We start from the raw sequence: 23,706 nt of genomic DNA, 5'->3' as shown, positions 1-23,706 counted from the left end.
AAATAATTACGGGAGGAAAGGGGGATTCCCAACTCCTTGAGAACTCCTACACAAACACACATGAATTACATATACTTGATACATTTCTTAATAATTATTTAGGTAAATCATCCCAAGAATTTACAAAAGAAAATGATTGCATTCTTGCAAACACGAACCTCTATTTTGAGGTCTGTTACTGAGTGTAACAATGAAAAGGTTGCAGTGTATGTATCTGTACATGTATAAAGCATTGAGTCTCCCGTATCCGGCCAAATCCCTTATCCGGATGAGCCCCGGTCCCGACTTGTCCGGATACGAGAGGTTCAACTGTACATGTATTTCAATTTGTCTCTACACTCTGTAATTAGTGCTTCCTTGTACTGAAAGTACAATTGTATGACATCCAGATGTGGCATAATGATTTCACTCATCATGACAGATAGAAGATGATGAAAGAATATATTTAACAGATAATATACCTACATGGATTTTATTTGATTCTATTATGTTTGCAGTAGCGTGAGCTCAGCATCAAGTAAGATACAATGCTTGATATACATTGTAGTTTTCTGATTTCATGTTATCTCGATGATGGGATCTTGAAGAGGATGAAGAAATGCTGGAAAGTAACAGTACTATTTTGCTGAAAGATATGCAGTAAAATTACCGTTACCAGTTTCTCCATGTTCTAAAGTAATATGGATTGCATTCTCATTAATCATGAAAACCATTGTACAGACAAAACATAATTGTTCTTTATTACTGCGTCTTTAGAAACATGTGTCTTTATTTCAACCAAAATTATTTTTCTTAGCCTGTCAGTTAATTTTCAAGGATAAAATGTGTAAAGTTTTAATTTTCATGCAGCATGTTGTTGACACAAGTTTTTAAATCTTTCTGCAGACTGTTTGTATGATGGCAATGTGATCAGAAATCGTCTATTCTTCTCACCAAGTGACATGAACTGTACCACCTGTATGTGTGAGGTGAGTTATTCCATACCGATCCCTAGAACACTGAAACAATGGTTTAATTGTGTCACACACAAATCTAGTTTGTATCAGATCCTTGTCTGTAAGCTCTTGCTTTTTAGAGCTCCTAAATAGGGAGTGTCATCCTTCACACTTTTGCACATTCATTTTGTATGCTGTGGTTTTCTGATTAGAAATTTACAGAGATGGGCAGTCATACATTGTATGCTAAAGTATAAAGTTTCTAACTATTTTTAGATGGAACTGATGGAGAATTCATAGTACATTTTATCAATATTTTGTGTTTTACATAAAAAAAGTCAAGGATACACATACTTGGTCCAGTTTCAGTTTGAATGTATGGTGCATTTTATGATTCATCAACTTTTATGGTATTATGGGGGATGAATTTTCTGCAGGATGGCAACGTGAAATGTAGCAACATCAGCTGTCCCAACATCACCTGTTCCAGACCGGTGCAGAGGGAATGTTGCTTGACCTGTGAAGGTGAGACCAGATGGGATTGGTATCTGGAAGATGCAGACTGGTGCTGATTAGATAAGGAATTGATGGAGCTGAGATGATGATGAGGATGGTGATGGTGTTTATGGTTATAGTGGTGGTAATGATGATGGTGGTTGTGGTGGTGATGGTGATGATTATGGCGATGGTGGTGATGATGTTGGTGGTGGTGGTGATGGTGACGGTGGTGATAGTGGATGTGGTGTTGGTGATGATGGTGGTGATGGTGATGATGATGATGATGATGATGATGGTGTGGTGATGGTGATGGTGGGGATAGTGATGATGGTGATGGTGATGGTGATGATATTGATGGTGGTGATGATGATGGTAACAGTGATGAGGTGGTGATGATGGTGATCATGGTGATCATGGTGATGGGGGTGGTGATGGTGGTGATAATTATGATAACGATAATCATAATGATGGTGATGATAGTGATGATGATGATGATGATGATGATGATGATTGTGATGATGATAATGATGGTGATGATGGTGGCTGTTGATAGCTTTTATTCCATCAAGTCTGGTCTAATTTTGTCTCGCTTTTTGACAGATAACTGTGAGTTCCAGGGAGAGGAATACCAAGATGGCGAAACGTTCACTGCTGAGACTCTGGACTGCAGCGTGTGCTCCTGTACTGTGAGTTAATCTTTGTTTACAATGTCTATAAGGATGATCAATGCTACATTGTGTATTCAAGCCAGCCTGAGTCCAATCCACGCATGTATGTTCGGGTGATAGACACTTGCTCAATCCAGGAGTTAATTTCATATGTTGCAATTAGTATGCACTCCCTTTTTTATGATATCCCATGTTCAAAATGTGAGGATTGTTGTTGGATTTTCCCAACCTGCAATGATAACTGTAGATACAGTCATGAGTGTGCTGGAATCAGATTTTATCAATTATATTTGCTACAAATGTGAGTTCAAATTATCAAGCCGTAATTAGTTAGTCCAAATAGGCACTCACTTTGAGAATTTCCACTGAAATATATAGCTGTCCATCATGTTATTTTAATTCTAAAAATGAATATATTTAGCTGAGATAAGAAAAAAAAAAGGCATTTTTTCGTCCTTTTCTTTTGTGGCCTTGATTTGCACAGAGGGGGGTAGTGGAGTGCCGCCCCTTCGATTGCCCTGCCCTCCCCTGCTCTCGCAATGAGCGAGTCCAGTTGCCAGGCGACTGCTGTCCCAAGTGCATCAGTACCGTCCCGGGCTGTGTGGACAAGTACGGCCTGCTTCACCAGTATGAGACGACCTGGAGAGATAACAGGGATAACTGTCTGACCTGTACCTGTCTGGTAAGTGGTCAAACCATTGCTTCAGGGATTATTGTCCACCTTGTCACTTGTTATTTTCTCTTCTAATCTCTTCAGGGGTGTATCCAGGATTTTTTCTGGGGGGGGTTGTAATCAAAGTTTTTGGACCTTTACCTTTGCGAGGGAGCGGAGCGACCGAGCGGGGGGAGGGTGTGGGAGGGGTGTCCCCCCTCCCACAGTAGGGAGTTTTTGAATTTTATATCTTAAAATGGGGCCATTTGGTGCATACAAAAGTGACTTTTTCAGCATACTTAAAAAAAAAAAACACCCATTCATCATGTTAAAATTGGTGATAAAACCTGTGTTGGTCACTTGTAAGTTCGTTAATCGGTAAGTTGAAAACTACATAAGTGCATTTAAAAAAAGTTGCTAACTAGCTAACCTTACACCTTCCTAATACATAGACCCCAGGGTAAAAAGCCCTCGAAAAACAGAAATTGTCTTTTACAAAAAGTGGACCTTTTGAAAATTTGGGGGGGTCGTACGACCCTCCCGACCCCCCCTTGCATACACCCATGCTCTTCATGGAGAGACAACAGGGATAACTGTCTGACCTGTACCTGTCTGGTAAGTGGTCAAACCATTGCTTCAGGGATTATTGTCCACCTTGTCACTTGTTATTTTCTCTTCTAATCTCTTCATGGAGAGACAACAGGGATAACTGTCTGACCTGTACCTGTCTGGTTAGTGATCAAACCATTGCTTCAGGGATTATTGTCCACCATATTTCTTGTCATTTTCTCTTCCAATCTTTGTTAACCATGTTGTCTTTTGCTCTCAGGATTGATTTTTTTTCTTTCCTCTGATGTTTTATAAACAATGAACTTTTAAGTGAAGTGTGTGACAATTGTTGGTGAATGTGTATGCCTTTGTAATCCTCAAATCAAGACATACAACGTGAACTGTATTGAAAGTTTACAATTGCATGAGATCTGCACTTTGGGAAATGTTAAAGGACTGGTATAGTATTGGGTGAGGTGAGGATTCAGCATTCAACTTTTTGTGAGATGCATGTACTTAGAAACCACTTTATGAAACGTTAAAAAGCATTATATTACCATTCTAAGAGGAATTCAAAGTTTATAAGATGAAAATCATTTTTGCAATGGCTGAGATAACAAAGTAAAACAAATCCTAGTAAAAGTTAGGTCCCACCTTTAATTACGATTGCTTTGTTTTGGATATCCCAGCCATTTCAAAAACCAATCTTTATCAAATAAATTTTGAATTCCTCTAAGAATTACATGCTCTTTCATATTTCATAAGAGGTTTCTCATCTCCAAAAAGTCATCATCAAAAAAAAGTTGAAAACCTGAAGCCCATCTCAACCGAAACTGTACTATCCCTTAAAGAATCAGATCTAGATGCATTATATTCTTCCTGCCACACATAGAATGTTAACACTCCTCTGTCTTTCCTTCATATCTTTTTGTGTCTCAGACAACAGGTCAGGTTCAGTGTTCTAGGGAGCAGTGTGAGTTCAACTGTAACAACCCTGTCCATGTCAAAGGACAATGTTGCCCAGACTGCAGGGGTAAGTCTTTGAACCTTTACCTCTTTTTGTCTCGATCATGCCATATTTTTCAGTGAAAAAGCCCGTAATTCTGCCTACAAATAATTCAGTGCATTTTTTTAGTGTAGAGCTATGACCTGTTCACCAATGAAGTTCAAGAAATATGCAGCGAAGTGATGTAGAGCAAACTAATACACTATTTACGCAGTTTATGCTATGACAAAATGTGAAAGGGTTATAACTTTGTTTTCTCCTTTTCAAAGAACTGCCACAGTGTTTGGTCATAGTGTAGCTGGATGCAAAACTTAAATTGGAACTAAGTGAACACAGCTCATACGAATGTACAGCTTCCCCTGATCACATGACAGTAAGAGTTGGTAACCAGGTCAGATTTTCTTGGAGATTTGTAAGATGAGCAGTAGATATCTTGACAGTCAAACAAGTAAAAGTGGGATGCTTGGCAATCACTTGAACCACCGAAGTGATCATAGCTGTAATACAGTTTGCCATTATCACATCAAATAATCAGATTACTATTGTACACTGAGTGCTAGTATACATGGGTGTGGTGCATTAACCCGTTACCCTGATTTTGCTACAACACACATTTTCCATAGACACTAACCTGCCCAAGTACATCTGTACTGTGGACTCGTCCCGTTAACATATAGTGTTAATCCTTATTAAAACATTCCATTCCACCAGGTTGCTACTACAATGGCATTGGCTACTCCTACGCTGCCACATTCCCATCGGCCTTTGACAAGTGCGACTCTTGCATCTGTCTCAACGGCGACGTCATCTGTGAGCCGACCAGCTGCGACGTTCAGTGCAGCGCCCCCTATCATCCACCCGGAGAGTGCTGCCCGCTGTGCGAAGGTAAAGTGATAAATATTGAGTAGTTTTTCAGAATATTCAAATATGTGAAAGTTTCTCATTGCTTACTATTCTGATACCATCATTACCCTTATTAATTTAGTTCATGTATCAATTAAACTCTATGTAGGCATAAATGAGTTTATAGTACCATTGAACTGATACATGCACATCCAATTGCTTTGGTAATATACACGTGTGACCTACGTGTAAAGTATATATTCCTGAACATGATTTTTATGATTTTCATTCAGATTTATAATTATGATGATTTACTGTTGATTGATTCAGTGATTTTCATCATCATGGATACATGAATACTCTTATGTGAACTGAATTTAAATAATCCGAGAAGGTAATCGGATCACCTAATGGGCCAAAGATTATGACATAACCAAAGTGCTGTAAAGCTCTGTAACACTAAGATTGCACATATAACACAGATTTTAAGTATTTCTGTTATTATCATTCTTAACCCTTCTACTCCCACAGACTGCTACTTCCTTGGTCAGATCATCCCAGATGGAGAATACTTTAACCCTGCCCTGGATTCCTGCAAGACCTGCTTCTGTGACGTGAGTTTGCTGAAAACTGACCCCTCTATGAAACGTGTCCTTGGCCCTGATACATAAACAGATACACTCAAACATCCACAATCAGAAAATTAAACATGATTCAGGTGTCAGCCAAGCAGAATTGAGCATTCAGAGACCTGTGTTTGATTTTCTAACTCAAGTTTGACCTCAACCTTTATGCAACAGGGCCCAGGTCATGTTTGTTGGGGGGGGGGGGGGGGGGGGAGGGGTTGTGTGTGTGTGTGTTTTTTTGTGTGTTTTTTTTTGTTTTTTTTTTTTTGTTTTCTTTGGGGGGGGTTCACAGAAAATTATCACACAACATTTGTGGAAATATCTCTCAACATCTTTACTGGCTCACATGTGTAATATGAAGAGTATATGTGGTATAAAAATGCTATCTTGTTGCTGTCATTGTTATCATTATTGCGACAATGATGATGTTGGTGATAATGATTGTTCTCTATGTCAAGCTCTTATTGATGAATGAAATTACAAATATGTATTGCATACAATTTTATCGTGTTAATACAAATGTTGAGTTGAACTTTTAGAGACTTGAGTCCCAGAGTTATTGAATTGGTAATATGCAACTGCTAACTAGCCTCCATTCAGCCTCAATGTTTGAGCAAGAAAAATATTGAGATGTGTGAAATATTTGAAGAGTTTGTTCGCAAAAACCGATAAGTCCATATTTGCCAAATGGAGATATTTGCGACCAAAGTTCAACAAAAATAAAGAGAATGATAAGAAAGTTTTTGCTTCTTTTGACCATAACTTCAAAAAGTACCGTTATATGTAGTGACCAATATATCATTTAAAAGGTATTATTTTGTACTTTATGACAGAGACCGTACTTGAAAATCTTCAAAAATTGACTTATCGGTTTTTGCAAACAAACTCTTCATTTTATGATGCTTAATTGACTCTAAAGTGATCACCTATCAAAAGGGAGAAATAAAGATTGGATAGGATAATGCTCCTTTGATATCTCTAGGAAATGTTCACATGTTTCCATATGTTCACTTTAATATGTTTTCATATATTTACGTATATTTGCATATGTTTACCTGTGTTTCCCTATGTTTGTGTAGTTGCTTTTTTCACCACATGATCGATCTTGTGTAACCTTCACAGAAAGGGTCAGTGACGTGTGCAGAGAGGGAACAGTGTCCAATGCTGAACTGCCCAGTGACCACCACGGTGGCTGGAGAGTGCTGCCCATCTTGTGCAGGTGAGACTATAAACTTACATAGATCACTATCACCTCCCTATTAAAATTGGTACCTTTTCAGAACAGTTAGAATGAAACTCACTGATAATTGTCATAATGATGACAATTTGGACACTGTTGCAGTAAGATGATGATGATGATGTTGATGATGATGATGATGAGGAGGAGGAGGAGGAGGAGGAGGAGGAGGAGGCTGGTGCTGATAGTGGTAATTGGGATGAATTTGATAACTTTCAACTCTGATGATGATGATGTATGATGATGATGATGATGATGATGATGATGATGATGAAAAAAAATGATTTAAAGATACAGGTGTAAATTCAATGATAATGACGATTAAAAAACAATTGTTATATTAATGATGATGATAATGGAAGATAATGTTTGTGGCGATGATGATGATGGTAATGATGATAATGATGATGGTGATAAGGGTTCTTGATATCTCGCATCACACAGTGGCTTTACAAACATTCTTTGTAAAACTTGCTTTTCCTTGCAGATGCATTTTGCCGAGCTCCAGACGGAACGGAGTACAGGAGCGGAGAGTCTTGGATTTAATCAAGGGATCGATGCCAGGAGTGCACCTGTCTGGTAAGTTGTACTCACCGCTTCATTGTCTCATGCATTGATGTGAAGAAATATGATTCAATGCCATTGATGTATTGACCCGATTCGGGTTCGTTGAGGGGCAGCAGACATTTCATGGCACTGGGCGCAGCCATAGTGGGTGTCTGAGCCGACCCCCCCTGCTCTCCCCCACCCCAGGCAACATGTTTATCACGCACTTGTAACAAAGGTTCGCGCACTAAGCAAGCATTCGCGTACTCAGTACGAGACGCCCATTGGCTAAAGCAGTTTTCATTCTGCGCGCTAGGGAGAGGGGTGGGGAGTGGGAAGGGTGGGGGGTCGGCTAAGACACCCACTATGGCTGCGCCCATGCCAAAAATACACATAGCGCGTCACAGAATCGGTCAATAGATGCTAAAACCTCATACATGTATGTCTCATAGAGTTTGCTATCTGCTTTTTTGGTCTATTACAGTGACAAAGAAAGTGTGCATCTTTGTTAACCTGTTGAAGATGGGCTGATTTTGCTACAACAGGCATTTCCCATAGACACTTGCCCAAGTATACTCAGGACTTGCCTCAATGGGTTTAATAAGTGCCAAATATGAGTGCTAGTAATGAGAGAAATATTAATGACATGAGAAATTGTGCAAATATTGATAATGATGATGATGAGAAAAGTATGTTTAGAGTAAAAATATTAAAATTTAGTTAATGCATGCATTGAAAATTGACAAGTACCAGAATGTGAAAAAAAAAGGATTCCAAACTGAATAGATCTGTGATATAATTGTAAAGTGCATGAGTGGTTTCTACTGAAGATGCATGAAAGTGTGCAATGCTGTGCAGAATTGGTATGAAATGGTGGTTAAATCCTATGACATTTTATCCTCTGTTGCTAGGATACCATCATCAACTGTGTGCGGCTGCCCTGCCTGGAAGGCTCAAACTGCACCCACGGCCTTCAGGCGGAGGGAGCATGCTGTCCAGACTGCAGTGTTTGTGAATATAACGGAAACCTCTACCGCAACGGCACCAAGTTTAATCCAGGCAACGATGTCTGCTACACCTGTGAATGTCGGGTAAGTTGTTTCCCACTTTCTTCATATCATCCGCTGAGACTGAGAAGGGCGTTAAGTTGCCTCGAGCATTATGGGTTTAGTGGCAACTTAATACCCTTATCATTCTCACCCGATGATATATTTTCCTTTCCTTTGGACTGTGGAAATGTTATGCCAAAATGTGATGATATAATGGAAGCTCAAGTCTTGAGATGTATAGAAAGCCTATGGCCAAAGCTTAGCAAGTGAATGCTGAAAGTCCCTGCACTCAAAAGGTTAAATATAAATAAAATGTTTAATTGATATGATAATGATTAGATGTAAATTTAGATTGATTGTGGATCTTGTTTCCCAGGATGGTAACGTGGTGTGTGAGGATGAGGTCTGTCCTCCAATCTACTGTAGCGAGACGGTCCAACCATTCAACAAGTGCTGCCCGCAATGCGCCGTCTGCACAGCACCGGACGGCTCCATCTACAGCCACGGTCAGACCTGGCAGGACGGAGATGACCCCTGCACTACCTGCCGCTGTGTGGTGAGTCCCACTTAGGGTCAGGGGTCAAGGGTCAGGGGTCAAGGGTCATTCAAACGGCACCTAATGTTTCATCAAACTTTCATGGTTTATATGAGTTGTTTTGATTTTGATTTTGATTGATTGTTTTGTATTAAAGTTGTTGGGTAACCTGTCTCAAGCAAACTTGGGAAATGGATGCAGATGTTGATTCTGCCAGTCAGACAAGGTAAACCAGATGAGAGATAATGTGATCAGAAAGAATAGAAGACCTGAATATAAGAACGACCCAAGTCCAATTTTTGGCCAAATTCAGTTTGACATGGGAAATTGCAGCTTATGCATGGACTCATCTTGTGTATACATGATAAATCCTAATTACCCCCGGAAGTGCCTGAAATGAATGACTTAAATCTTATATGAATGTAAGAATGAAGCACTTGGGTCATTCTTACATTCATATCATAGCGCCCTCTCTCATCCTCTCATCTCTATAGCAGAACATCATGTATATGATTCAAAGAACGACCCAAGTCCATCACACAAAATGGCCTCTCCACAATTGATGTAAATGTTAATTGTCATAATAACATATGTTCTAATGTGTATATACAATGTTGCCTTACCCATCACAGTTAAATAGAATATTACTGGATAAATAAAAAAGATATGAAGTTTTTTTTAAGTTTACTCGAAATGGTCTTCCATGGACTTGGGTCGTTCTTATATTCAGATACTCATATAGAAAGAATAGATATACTGTACATATCTTCAAAATTTCTCTGTTTATGTTACTTTCAATATTTTGTAAATGCTTCACCATAAGGAACAATTTTCTGTGTAATCCTGCAATTAAAGATTTATTCTAATTCAATGATGCCAGTGTACAATTTTCACACAAATGGCTTGCATTACAGTTTAAAGTTTTGCCTGATCTTTTTAATACACTACTGGGTAGTAAATTAAAATATCAAATGACTTTTTGAGTTGTACAAGTTCCCCACATTGTCACTAGTTTGTTGTCTGACTTCTGTGGCGAATCCAGGCTGGAGTACACTGGGCGCCCCCCCCCCCCCTTTTTTTTTGTCAAAACAAAGGAAATAAAAAGAAAAAATGGGGGGGGCATGTGTCCCCCTTTAATTTTGTAAAAATGCCCCCTCTTTATGGAATTGCTGGATCCACCCCTGGACTTTTTCACATTGCTTCAAACCAGCTTTGGGCTTTGTTTTGATTTTACGGTGAAATTTCTTGCTCAACTTTTCCCCTTCTTTTCCCCATAGAACACAAGGATAGAGTGTACTACACCAGTCTGTCCAATCACTGACTGTGAGGATCCACAGTTTGAGCCTGATGAATGCTGTGCCTCTTGCCTAGGTAGGCACCCATTAGGGGATGATTCATCCATTTCAAATCTAATTTGATATAGTTCAACATTGCTGAATTATAATCATTTAAACTCCACTTCAATGAACTCATTATCATTTTATTCATTGTTACTTGTATCACGTCAGTTCAGTTCAACCTCTTTAAAGTTTACTCACTTGGTAAACCAAGTTTGACTCCCTAAATCCATTTACTTACTTCATTCAGTAAAGTTGCATTTGAAATATTTAAGTCAGATTAGCTCAAGTTTATTCCATATGCATTGATTCAATTTGACTTGATTTGATTTAATTCAAATCAGTTTTGTTCATCGTGTATCACATGGATTGTAAGATCAACAGTTACAGGCAAAGACTATATTTGATATATTGCTCTATATTTAATAAACATGCTATAGTTCACAAATAATGTTTATGAGTGCAATGTCCATTGCACGAATGAAAAACATTTATTATTTGTTTTACATAACGCCTAAAATGTAATATAGACCCTTGTCATGTGATGTTTTAGTAATTTAGAAACAAAAGAGAAATTTAGAAACAAAAGAGAATCTGAGATCGCGAGAGTGCTCGGTGCTCACTGAGCGCTTTACGCTAGTGCGCTGTCGCATACTTAGTACACACACTGCAAATGCAAGCGTTTTGCACGCGTAGTGTGTCGGGCTCTCAGCGAGCGTGCAATGGAGCAAATCGTATGGATCCAAAATTGAACGGTAAATGGAGCCACAATTGCACGGATGATGACCTCATAGTGAAATGGGCCGAATGATCAATGTCAAACAACCAATCAAATGACAAGGATATCTTCAGGCGTTATATAATATTCATATATGTATTTGCATGGAGTATATTTAGTCCTTACTATGCTCTTTGTTGTTTATTCTACACACAAGAAAAATAGGAAATTATATTGTAGTACATGTAACTTCCAAACTATTTTGAACAATCTTAAGGATAAGATATGGCATGTATTTCTGAGTTCCAGTGTTATTTTCTTAATTCAGAGTAAAAATTCCTTCCAAGTACTTTGTCCATTCAATGTCTATCATGCATCCAGCCTTAATTTTTTTAATGTTTTTAAAAATGATTTGTTATTGACATGATAAACAGGAGCCCCTTTCTAAAACAGGAAACAGACAAGGTCAATTAAAAGTTTATGATTTTTTTTGGTGTTCTTCCTAACAGGTTGCATGTTTAACAACGTAAACTATGCCAACGGTCAGGTGTTCAGCCCACCAACCCATGACTGCATGGAGTGTGTGTGCCAGGGCAACCGACTGAACTGCCAACCGATCACTTGCCCCATACCGGATTGCCCTGCTGAGTCCGTCGTCTATAGCGACGGGGCTTGTTGCCCGGTGTGTGTAGGTGGGTATACTCTGCTCAACTTTGTATAGAGTGTGTATGTGTGTGTGGTTATGAGATGTAAATGTCTTTAAAATCAACCTCAAGTGAATTTAACAACTATTGTTTCCTTTAAGTTTAAAGATGCAATTCTTTTCTTGTTTTGTAGAGCAACTTGCATTTCAAGCTTTATCAAAGGTTTCATCTTTTTCTTTGTCTGACTTATTACTATGCAAATACAATGGTGTACTTATATTACCTGCTCTTTTCATAAAAGCAAAAAAAAGCACACATTAATTTTTACTTTGAGGGATACAATGTATGATGCTCATACACAAACCAGTTGAATTGAATCCAAGTAATTTGTTGTTGTTGCGTTTTTTTATTTCCAGGGTTTTTTATATGTTGTAGTTTATGTGAATCTGTTTTTTCTCATCAGACTTTGTTTTTATGTTCTGTTTTGTTCTGGTATGTTTAGCTCTTTTCCATTCCATTCCAATTGGATCATTTGGAGGGTTTGGGGGAACAATTCAAATTGCGGTTTGCTCGCTTTTTTAACAACCTCATAAATACCCTGATGTAAAACATCCCTTTAGCTATTGCTCACAAACTGTATCTTCATATTCCTATCAGTGATTTTTTTTTTCTTTCCATCTCACAGACTATAAAGATGAGCGAACAATGTGTCAGATAAACGATGTGGTCCTACAGAGTGGTTCTCAGTACTCACCTGATGAATGTTCATCTTGTCTGTGTATGGTAAGCCATCTGTGAACATGTTTGCTCAGAGGCCCCCCCCCCCGGCCTAGTTAGGCTTAAAGCTTAATTCATATAGCCCTGATGTACTGTTTCTTGTTCATACTCTCGACATACATATACGCTGATTACAGTGAACTATGTCTACCATCAATTTGCCTTTCACACCTATTATGAATTTCTAATTATGCTGAGAAATGATATGCATCCATAATGGAAATCTACAATTTGTAACTGAAAACTAACAAAAATGTGATGTCAAACAGATGATGTATATACATATCTCGCCCAGAGTTCACTGCCAAGATTACATTTCATTTTGTTGAGGCTGTAAACATGCATCCTGGAGTCAGCAGACTCTGATCCATGGGATGGACTGACTGATCTTCCATGTTTCCTAAACCCCACCAAGGGTCTGGAATCCTGGCTAACTTTATGCTTTTTGTTCTCTGGTGTTTAGATCAAGAGCAGAGAACATTTTTGGAACTACACGGAGAATGTCTTCATCCCTTCCTTGTTCTCAGAGACGTGGTATAATGGAGAGACGGACGTCTGGAGCATCAAGCAGAACCTCCTGGCGGGAAAACAAATGACCCTGGTGGGCCAAGCCCGCCTGAGACAGGTCAGGGTGACTGAAGGTAGGACGGCCATGCAGAGATACCATGATTGCTGTGACATCTCCTCCTTCTTCTTCGTCTTCTTCATCTTCACTAATGTTATCTTCTCCTTTATTCCCTTCTCCATCTTTTCTTTTTCTCCTCTTCCTCTTCCTTCATCCAGCCTTTTCATCATCTCTTTCTTTTTCTTAAATTCTTCTCCATCAATTGGTTTTGCTTTTCCTTGTTCTTTTTCTTCCTTTTCTTTATTCTCTTTTCTGTCACCTGCATGTTCTTGTGCATGGGTGTCACCGGGGGGTGCGTTGGGTGCGAACGCACCCCTAAAAAAAAAAAAAATAAAAAAAATAAACAAACAAAACAAAACAAAAAACTTCAGTCTGCGAGCGACCTCAACGCCGGACGCTAAATAATTATTCTTTTCTATTTTTTTTTAATATTTTGCACCAGGGAAAAAAAAAGAAGAAAAAATCGTGGGCAAAAACAATTCGCACCCTGGTTCTGGCAGCAATGATTTTTTTTATACATATCTACTAGTATTCTATCCAGTGTTTACTATTTATCAACCGTACTGTACATCTGTACGATACGGAGCACGTACGTGTACGTATGCTACTTACAAGTATGTAGGGTCTATACGTTACTTCTGACCAATCCATATTGCCAGCCCAAGAGTGCGCCTTAGCCTCCATAATTCCAGAGACGAGAAGATTTTCTTACCTTTTTTTTGACAGAAAAACAAAAAGTTACCCCCATGAAAATATTGGAGGGGCAAGCATATTTTAATTTTGCCCCCCCCCCCTTGTTAATGATTCCCGAAATGAGAAGATTTTCTTGCTTTTGAAAGAAAACAAAATGTTGTCCCCATAAAAATATTGGAAGGCAAGCGCACCATTTGCCCCACCCCACATAATCATAATTAACGCGATGAAAAGATTTTCTTGCTTTTTTTGTTAGAAATCTGTCCAATTATTTCACCCAAAAGCAGTGGCATAACTACGGAGGGTGCGTCACCCCCCCCCCCCCCCCCCATCCTCTGGTTAAAAAAAAGACTTACCAAAATAGTAATTCAAGGGTTAGTAAACTGCTTTAGGATGAAAGGGTCATCAAGAAATAAGATATTTTTCTATGATTTCTTTTAACCATAATAAAATAGGTATATAGTGTTGAAACATTGTTCAAAAAGCCCGGACCCGACAAAAGATTGTGAATCAGCGTGATTCCTGGTTGGCATTCTGCATATAAGCAGGATGTGCGCAGTGTACTCAGAACATCCGAACGGCAAAAAGAGTCGCTACAATGTTGCAAAGAGTCGCTACAATGTTACGCAATGTGATGTATGTACACCTTTGTACCTTACGCTTCGTTATATCAAAGCTAGATCATTGATTTTGCAGTGTTGCTTTACATAGTAGTCTGTATAAAAATGTCTTGCATTGCCAATAAAAAGACTTGACCTGGGCTGATTCCTAACTTTTCCATGTATATAATACATACACACAAACAAACACGCACCGATGGGATGCTCTAAAGTGCAGATCTTGGACATCCTTCCCCCGCTTGGTCACTTCGACGCCACCTCGCTGGTCATACCTCCCCCAGTCATGAACATAAACCGACACCCTTGACTACCAGTGGCGGATCCAGGGGGAGGGGCGCACCAGGCTTCCCCACCCCCCCCCTCTTAATTTCCAAAGCGAAAAAATATAGCTTCAAACGGCAGTTTTTGCAGACCATAAAAGTCAAAATTTTCAAGCTCGCTCGCTCCGCTCGCTCGCATTTAGTCGTAAAGTTGCTGCCAGTAATTGCCGCCAGGTGCGCCCGGTGCGCCCCCCCCTTAATTTCCAAAGCGAAAAAATATAGCTACAAACGGCAGTTTGGGGACTGTAAAATGTCACAATTTTCAAGCTCGCTTGCTAAGCTCGCTCGCATTTAAATTCTCCTGATATTGCTGCCAGTAATTGCCAACAGTTGCGCCCGATGCGCCCCCCTTAATTTCGAAAGCAAAAAAAGAAAAAGATCTTTCTATAGCTTCAAACGGCAGTTTTTGGACTGTAACATGTCAAAATTTTCAAGCTCTCTCGCATTTAATCTTTATGCAATTCTTCTGATGTTACTGCCAGTAATTGTCAGCAGTTGCGCCCCGGGTGCGCCCCCCTCCCCCCCTTAATTTCCAAAGTGAAAAAATATAGCTACAAACGGCAGGTTTTTTTACTGTAAAATGTCAAATTTTTCAAGCTCGCTCTCTTCGCTCGCTCGCATTTAATCGCTATGCAATTCACCTGATGTTGCTGCCAGTAATTGCCAGCAGTTGCGCCCGGTGTCCCCCCCCCTAATTTCCAAAGCGAAAAAATATAGCTACAAACGGCAGTTTGGGAACTGTAAAATGTCACAATTTTTAAGCTCGCTTGCTAAGCTCGCTCGCATTTAAATTCTCCTGATATTGCTGCCAGTAATTGCCAACAGTTGCGCACGGTGCGCCCCCCCTTAATTTCGAAAGCAAAAAAAAAAAAAAGATCTTTCTATAGCTTCAAACGGCAGTTTTGGGACTGTAAAATGTCAAAATTTTCAAACTCTCTCGCATTTAATCTTTATGCAATTCTTCTGATGTTACTCACGTATGCTCGACGCGCATAGGCTGCGTGATCACTTAGATTGTTCCAGACTAACCGCATTCACATATTTATCAACATTTTACAAGCATTTCTCAGAAACATCATAACCACAAAACCAAAGTTTTCAGCGGTAGGTGGGGTTTTGTTTTGAGTTGTGCTAGTGTTTTTCTAAATAATTTGTTCAGTCTCTGTTCATCCTACTTTTTTCTTTTGCCGTCAGTGTTGCTCGAATCTCGTTTGTTTCCTGTTTATGTCACGCGTACGTTTCTCGTCGTCTTGGTCCCATATGTAGTGTATCATGTTACGTAAGGGGCAGGGGCGTGGTCTTGGTGACGTCGGCGCTGGTGTGGGTGGGGGGGATGCTGCTGGTCTGGGAAGGGGGGACACTGGTCTGGGTGGGGGGCAGACAGGTCTGGATGAACATATTCGTAATTTAGGCAAACTGTGTAGGTTTTGTGGCCAGACACTGTCAAAGAGGCCTCTGACATTCAAAGTTCGTGATTATCTCCCATTGGTTGAAAAATATGTTTCTGTCTGTAACGATGATGATGATGATGTGTATCCCACACGGTTTTGCAAGACCTGTTACACGGGCATGAAATCCCCCAGAAACAAATGGGCCCCGTCAATGTCATGGGTGCCACACAGACGCAACAAAGTATGTGAAGTGTGCTGTAGCGCAAAAAAGTTGTCAAGTGGGGGCAGACCAGTTAGGAAAAAAAGCCCAGGCCGACCCAAGCAGGACCACTCCCTGCAGGCAACCCTCAATGCTCTCAGAGAGAAGTCGATGGTAGGAGCCAAAACTGATGAGGAGTCATTTAAAGACAAGTTCCGGGTAGCTGAGAACAGCCAAATTCGTTGTGGATTGTGTGAGCGTGTACTTGTTTGTCCTGTCTCCACCCCATGTGACCATTTGTTTTGTTTGTCATGTGTCGAAGCCCTCTTCTTGTCTAAATGTCTTGTTCATTCTTCATGCCCCACCTGCCAGACACACTTCCACTGTCAGACACTCCATCCTGCACCTACATACTTTCAACACATACTACAAAAGTCAACAGTATCATGCAAACAATGCAACACACAAATCATATATGAAAACGCACACCAACATGCCCAATCATGCACAATGACAGCAATCTCGCATCATCAAACTACGAATAGTACGATAGTGGAGCTTAACCAGCTCACGCCAATGCAAAGGGAGAGTCTTGGCACTGACATTCTGAGAGAAAAATTAAAATCTTCCAGTGATGGTGCAACGGCTGTATTCCGAACAAAGGGACAAGTGAGTCTTCATAATTCCTGCATGTTCTAAGTATTAAATAAATGTGCATAAAAAAAAAAAATGTGACAAAACATATTCCCCGAGTATAGATGAACACAAGAGAATCAGTCTGCTTTGTACTTGCTTATAAAGTATATATAATGTAAACACTTTTGTATGAGAAAACCAGGTTCAGAAAAATAACTTAATTAGAACAAGGGTACAAACATATGGAATACAAATTGTGCACAAACAATAATGGGGTAGAGAAGGAAAAGGGGGAAGTACTGGGAGAAATTGCATACCTTCTTACCAATAGGGCCTACATTACCTAACTAGAATATAGGTGACATAAAACCAACTCATTTAAAGTAGTTTGATGTCATTATTAAAGGAACATATCATGGTGAGCATATCTTGTTATAGCATGTTATATCAAAGTTCTTGATACCAAATTTCTTTATCATAAATTAATAAAAAAAAATGGCTTGTCATTTTAATCTATATATTATAATTATAGATATTATATAGATATTGTATACATATATAGATATCATATAGATATATAGATATAATATAGATATTATATATAGGTATATAGTATATAGCCCTTAAGACAGTCACAGAAAGTTGCAATCATGAAAATACAATATCTCTTGGCTATGTCTAGTCCCCCCCCCCCCCCTTCCCAATTAGAATCAAATTTACATTTCTTTAAAATTTGTGTGTCCCTTTTGGAATCCCGAAAATCAAATTCCTTTCCTTAGCTGGTAGACCTATATTGTAGAGATAGGTAATTCAGACTGTCCTCAGAGTAATTTAATAAAACTGGAAACTTCTGTTGATGGAGGGGGACACAATACTATAGAATTTCAGTGAATTTATTCGGACCCCAAAAAGCTTTTTTTATTTTTATTCTCGTCCTTTTCAAATTTCACAGCCTCTGGTCACGAAACTCATGGTTAAACCACGGGTGTCCTCACAAGACAGTGCTCCATCAACGAAGAGGAAGAGAACAACCGCTCTTGCAAGCATAAGGGAAGAGCTATCAGATGGGTCTGGCACAATCCAGCTCCAGCATGAAGTCGATAGTGCACGGAGGTCGGGGACGCTGGATGCTGGCACGTCTATCAACATCACTGATGTCGACCTCCTCGCTGCACGAGCTATGTTGCGTCTCAGCTGGAGGAGTACAAGGAAACTGAAGTCGTAAGGAATTAGTAGTTGTTGTTTTTTACTGTTAATTCCTGGCTTAATGATCTTAAAACTTTAAAAAAAGCTGGCTATGATGAAAATATAAAGGGAGCTAAATGAAGGAAATTAACAGGTATGATGATCTTTGAGATTATATGGATTGTAGGTCAATTTTAATCATCTATCAATACCAAAGTCCATCACACTTTTTTTTTACATAAATGCCCTTATGAATACAGAAAAATCCTAATATCTAATGGACCAAAGTCCATCACAGTTTTAAAAATATATGCTCTTATGAATACAGAAAAATTCTAATCAAGTTTTGATACGTCATTGCTTTGTTTTTCATCTCCATTTTTAATGTCACACTTTGATTCAGGTGGCTAAAATCGCACAGCATACCAAGCCACTGTGAACAACGGGTTCGCCAGAGAGAAAAAGAGATCGTTGGTGACAACTTGGAGGGAGACCATGTGCCACTCCAATTCCATGACGAGGACACCAAGCAAACCACCATCTCACAGACTCCCCTTGTGAAGGTGTCTTCATTAGAAGAGAAGGTCATGTCACAATTGGACCAATATGACACGTGAGTCGTACCCTTTCAATTGGAAAAACAAAATGTCACAGAAATTCTCATTTCAATACAAATGATTTTTAAACTCCCTATTCTTCCTCTCTCTCTCTCTCTCTCTCTCTCTCTCTATATATATATATATATATATATATATATATAAACAGAAGTACTGCTCATTGTCTGTTTAAATAAATCAAGAAAATTTCTGAAAGTTTTGGCCACACCATACAAAAGAAGGCAACTAAGCTTTCAAATAAACTGGAGCATAGCTCTCAACAAAATTAAACTGGAAGGCAGTAGTCACACTCTTCATCAGTGCCCATGGTGTGACAAAAGATCAAAAATAAAATCCGTTTCTGAATCAAACATGAAATACTTGTCTGATCATGGGCAGACGGATTTTGCAACTCACCTTTCAGAGAAGTAAATGCACAGAGAAGATGGAGGCCATGTGTAAAGTATCCAAGTTGATGCAAACTGCTAATGCATAACCATAACAGCAAAATAACAAGGTCAAAGCACACCTCAAATCAAATACGAATGTTTTCACTTTCTTCTTCACAGAATGGATCTTTTATCTTTTGAGGACACAGGTGGAGAAATCTGGGTCAAAATAGGAGGGGACAAGGGGGGATCCTCATTCAAACTCATGCTACAGATCTGTAACGTAGCCAAGCCGAACAGCATACTTAACACCAACATCATCATGATGTTCGATGCAGTTGACAGCATTTTCAACCTGGAGCTCGCTTTGAAGGGATTTTCAGCTGAAGTGGACAAGCTGGCAACCAAAACATGGAGGTATAGTAGTGTTCTTCAGAAATAATAGTGACCATCAGCACATAATACTGGTAGCCTGCAGTAAAATGTTTCCCACAATCATTGAAGACATACTGAACACTAAAAAAAAAAAAAAAAAAAAAAAAAAAAAATATTGCAAAATGCACTGTAATGAGTAGAGTAACATGTAATTCCAAGAACAACATACCCAGTGCATTGAAGACAAAGATACTTTAATGCCACCCCTAAAACTTTTACATTTTTCAGAAAAAGTTTTTAAGCTGTGTTACATGAAACTATTCATTCTCATTTCTGTTTACAGGGGAAGACGACTGCGAGTGTTCCACTTTGGCGACTATGAATATCTTACCAAGATCTATGGCTTGACAGGACCCAATGGTAAGTAATGCACTTATATCATTTAATAAGGGAGGAAAGTGACAAAAGATTACTGGATGAAATGCTTAAACATCAAAAGTGTCTTTTCATTCATTCTTTTTCCATTTTCAATTCCTTAAAAGGTCGTCACTGTTGTCTGTACTGTCTTGCCAGCAAGCAAGACATGGTCAAGCCTGCCTCAGAAAGACAGTGCCAGAGCAGGACACTGGAGAGCCTGAAGCAACACCTTGAGCAGTTCAACTGTTCCCGATCGAGAAGCGCCAAGGATCACTTCAATGTAGTGCGTCAGCCCCTTCTCCCAATACCCATCGAACAGGTACTTCTACTAAAACGAAGACAAGAAACAAATAATATCAGAGAAGACTTTCCTCAAACTTTCGATGCAAGTGCACTTAGTTCAGTTTTCATTTATTATTCCTCCTTTCCTTTTCTTTTTTCTTTTTTTTTTTGGTTTCGTTCAATTGTAGGTATGTCCTCCTGGCCTACACATCAGCCTGGGGCTGTTCCTGAAACATTTCAACAGCTTAGAAAAAGCATGCCACCAGCTCGACCTGAAGGCCATAGCTTACCTGGCACCAAAGGGCAATCCAGATACCAGTAACCTGTCTCAGAGCATGGTCAGCATGCTGGAACAGCACCGCCTGAAGGCTTCCTTAGCTGAAAAGGAGGAGGAGCGAAGGGATCTTATGGAGCAGCTGTCCTGCTTCGTGCTCCTTTTCCCCGACGAGGCAGCATCCCAGCCTGTCCAGCTCCTGCAGGAATCTGTGAAAGAAAAGGATTTGGAGATCAATGATGTGGTGTGTAACTAATACTTTAAGTTTTTAACATCTTCTGTAATCAATAACATCTTACCATTTTATCAGCTTGTACGTTTGTTTACAAAAAATCTCAATTGTTGGCAATACATTCTTACCATTACATGCGTATATTCATACTTTCTTATCCTTACAGAAAACTGCACTCAACAAGACGACAAAGGTACCGGAGGGCAGGGGCACCATCACATCAAGCTTGGATCAAGCCCTGCAAGAAATCCACGTTCAGAGACAAGCATATCATGGAAAATCGTTTGTGGGCAACCATGTCCACAAGTGCTTACAAGTAAGTGTAGCACTTAATCAATCCTGTAATCAATCTGACTTTGCATATTTTTCTTTGGTGCCCATCATATTAATTAGACCCTGGTCTGAACTAATTATGTTCTATAATTTTCAATCTACATTTGCAGTCTGAGAACATCAAGAAATTGACGCAAACAGTTGCTGACACAACAAGAAAGCTGTGCCCAGATGACGACGACTTAATCAGAGAGGCAGATAAGGTAGCACGCACATACTACAACCTCTTCAGCCACTTTGGACGCTGCCACGTCGGCATGAACACAGCTGGTTTCCTGCAGAATGAGGAGATAGATGACCTAGGTAAGAGCAATGTCTAAAAACAAAACAAATTCATTAGTATATCTCTTTACTTACTTACAAATAATGCTTCATCAATCTTCACTTAAAAACATTAAAAATTGGCATTACAGAAAAGAAAATATAGATGAAATTAAAAGTTTTATCCTCAATTTTTTTTCTTGATTTTGGTGTTGTTCTTTTATATTTTCCATTCTAGAGAGAAGCATCAAGGAATATCTCCACTTCTTCAGGACACATTTCCCAGACGAAACAGTCCCCCCAAAAATGCACCTGCTTGAGGACCACATCATACCTTGGTTGCGGAAGTGGGGAGCTACAATGGGAACAATGGGGGAGCAGGGAGGGGAATCACTCCATGCTCAAATCAATAACATAAAGAGAGACCTACGTGGATACAGTAATGATCTGGAACTGCTCATGAGGAGTGTTAAGGGCCAGTGGTTGGCAAGCAACCCGCAGACATACCGTCTTTTCACATAAGCCAATGTACATATGATACCACTTGCACAAGGATTTGGTCAGATTTTCACAATCTTGCTGGCCATGGGTTTCTCATTTTAATTTTCAAGTTTTGATTGTGTCTTTTTCAACGACATCACATCCTTCAGCACTCCTACTGTAATTGAACAGCCAGACAGATGAACAATGAATTTCTTATGCTCAGCAGAAAGTAGCAAACCCCACTGAATAACAATAAAAATTAAACAATGTATCGATAGTAAATGAGCAGAAAGGACAAACTTGATGGACTGAATCTGATGATAATAAACTCAACATTCTTTTATACATTTATATCAAATGAAGCGAGTAAATGAAGACATGCTTTTGGCTTCATTAGTGAGATATGCTGCAATTCAAGTCGGTCCAGGATTATCAAGAACATCAATCAAATTTACATGTATGTGACAGCTGAATTTCCAGACCTTACATGTATGTATAAGCTGGATGAACAGGAGCGTACTACTATTACATATCAGAGCAAGATCTGAATTATCACTACATGTATCTTTTGTACTGCAAGTACATGTACTGCAAGTCTTCCCAGTGGCGATCAAGCCTAGACTTAAAAGCATCGATAGATGGAGCTTCCACTACTTCTTCCGGCAGGGAATTCCAGTCCTCTATTACTCGATGTGTGAATGTATCCCTCCTTACATTTGTTCTGCATCTCATAATGTTATGTAATTGTTATGTAGAAAGTGTCTGCCAAACAATGTCAGTGTAATTTTAGCCATTAACACATATAGCCACTGTCTGTCACAGCCAACACTCAAAGTCGATTTAATTCAAACCTGTCCATTTGGTTGTATATCAATTTTATTTGGGTGTATATTGATGTGTTATTTTTTTTTCTTATGAAGCACTGTTATGCTGAAAGTACAGCTCCATTTGATACAAATATTCTTTTTTTAATGAATGTACTGTACTGTCATGCTAGTATAAGGACAGCTCCATTTGATTTTAATGAAAGTAAGCAAGCAGAGTATGTTTTTTTTTTCTTTTTTTCGGTGCATTGAATCCGATTCTTTACGAATGCACTATTTCTGCTGAAAGTACAGCTAAGTTCTGATTTCATTATAATTTGTGTTTTGTTGAATCGCGGATTCTGTGATACATGTGATTCGATTTATTATGAAATTGTATTGATTATGCCATATGGAATCAATAAAAGATTATGGAATAACAATAAAAAAAAACTATCACTGGCTCACACCAGTAACACGTATAGAGTCGAGTCTAAACCTATTCTATCTGACTACCTAGACGCTAGTATTGTGTAAAATTTTATAGACACTGATAGATACAGCAGTTAATAGCGCCGAATCCTTCCACAGCCCAGGCCATTCCATTATCCACGCATAAAGCAAAATATTAGGCTTTTACATAAATTTAGACACGACAAATCACAGTTCACACCGGCACATCTAACTATATAACTATGTTAGGTAAATTTTACACCTGCAGCTGCTAGTAGCTGCTATAAGTCAAAACAATTTTCATGTCCACTAACTACATACAGTCAGACCATTATGTTATGTTACTCCCGCACGCAGTGCGCACGGGGCTGCTTCGTGCGGTTTCGCACGGGTGCGTGCGGCTCCGTGCCATTTCGTACGGCCTCGTGCGGGTGCGTGCGCTTCTGTACGCCCCCGTGCGACCCCGTGCGACCTCGTGCGCCTTCGTGCGCCCTCGTGCGCCTCCGTGCGGCTGCGTGC

The 23,706-nt window shown here is 39.4% G+C and overlaps 1 protein-coding gene across 1 annotated transcript; it reads left to right on the top strand.

Moving 5' to 3' along the window:
- The first annotated feature begins 1,357 nt into the window (after window positions 1-1,357).
- LOC139721722 (uncharacterized) lies at window positions 1,358-21,970 on the top strand. Its single transcript, XM_071633081.1, has 25 exons — window positions 1,358-1,460; window positions 2,034-2,119; window positions 2,586-2,783; window positions 4,242-4,335; window positions 5,020-5,193; window positions 5,683-5,765; window positions 6,857-6,996; window positions 7,502-7,593; window positions 8,045-8,055; window positions 8,472-8,651; window positions 8,986-9,165; window positions 10,422-10,515; window positions 11,709-11,891; window positions 12,529-12,626; window positions 13,084-13,245; window positions 16,145-17,137; window positions 18,057-18,325; window positions 18,693-18,902; window positions 19,455-19,691; window positions 19,993-20,069; window positions 20,192-20,385; window positions 20,537-20,866; window positions 21,021-21,170; window positions 21,298-21,490; window positions 21,687-21,970. The coding sequence occupies exons 1-25, from the start codon at window positions 1,358-1,360 to the stop codon at window positions 21,968-21,970; spliced, it is 4,815 nt and encodes a 1,604-aa protein (XP_071489182.1).
- Window positions 21,971-23,706: the final 1,736 nt, after the last annotated feature.

Source organism: Diadema antillarum, unplaced genomic scaffold, assembly GCF_040938485.1.
Source record: "Diadema antillarum isolate AM-2024a unplaced genomic scaffold, OU_Dant_1.0 scf00000001, whole genome shotgun sequence".
NCBI lineage: Eukaryota > Metazoa > Echinodermata > Echinoidea > Diadematoida > Diadematidae > Diadema > Diadema antillarum.
This window is presented reverse-complemented; position numbering and strand designations above follow the sequence as displayed.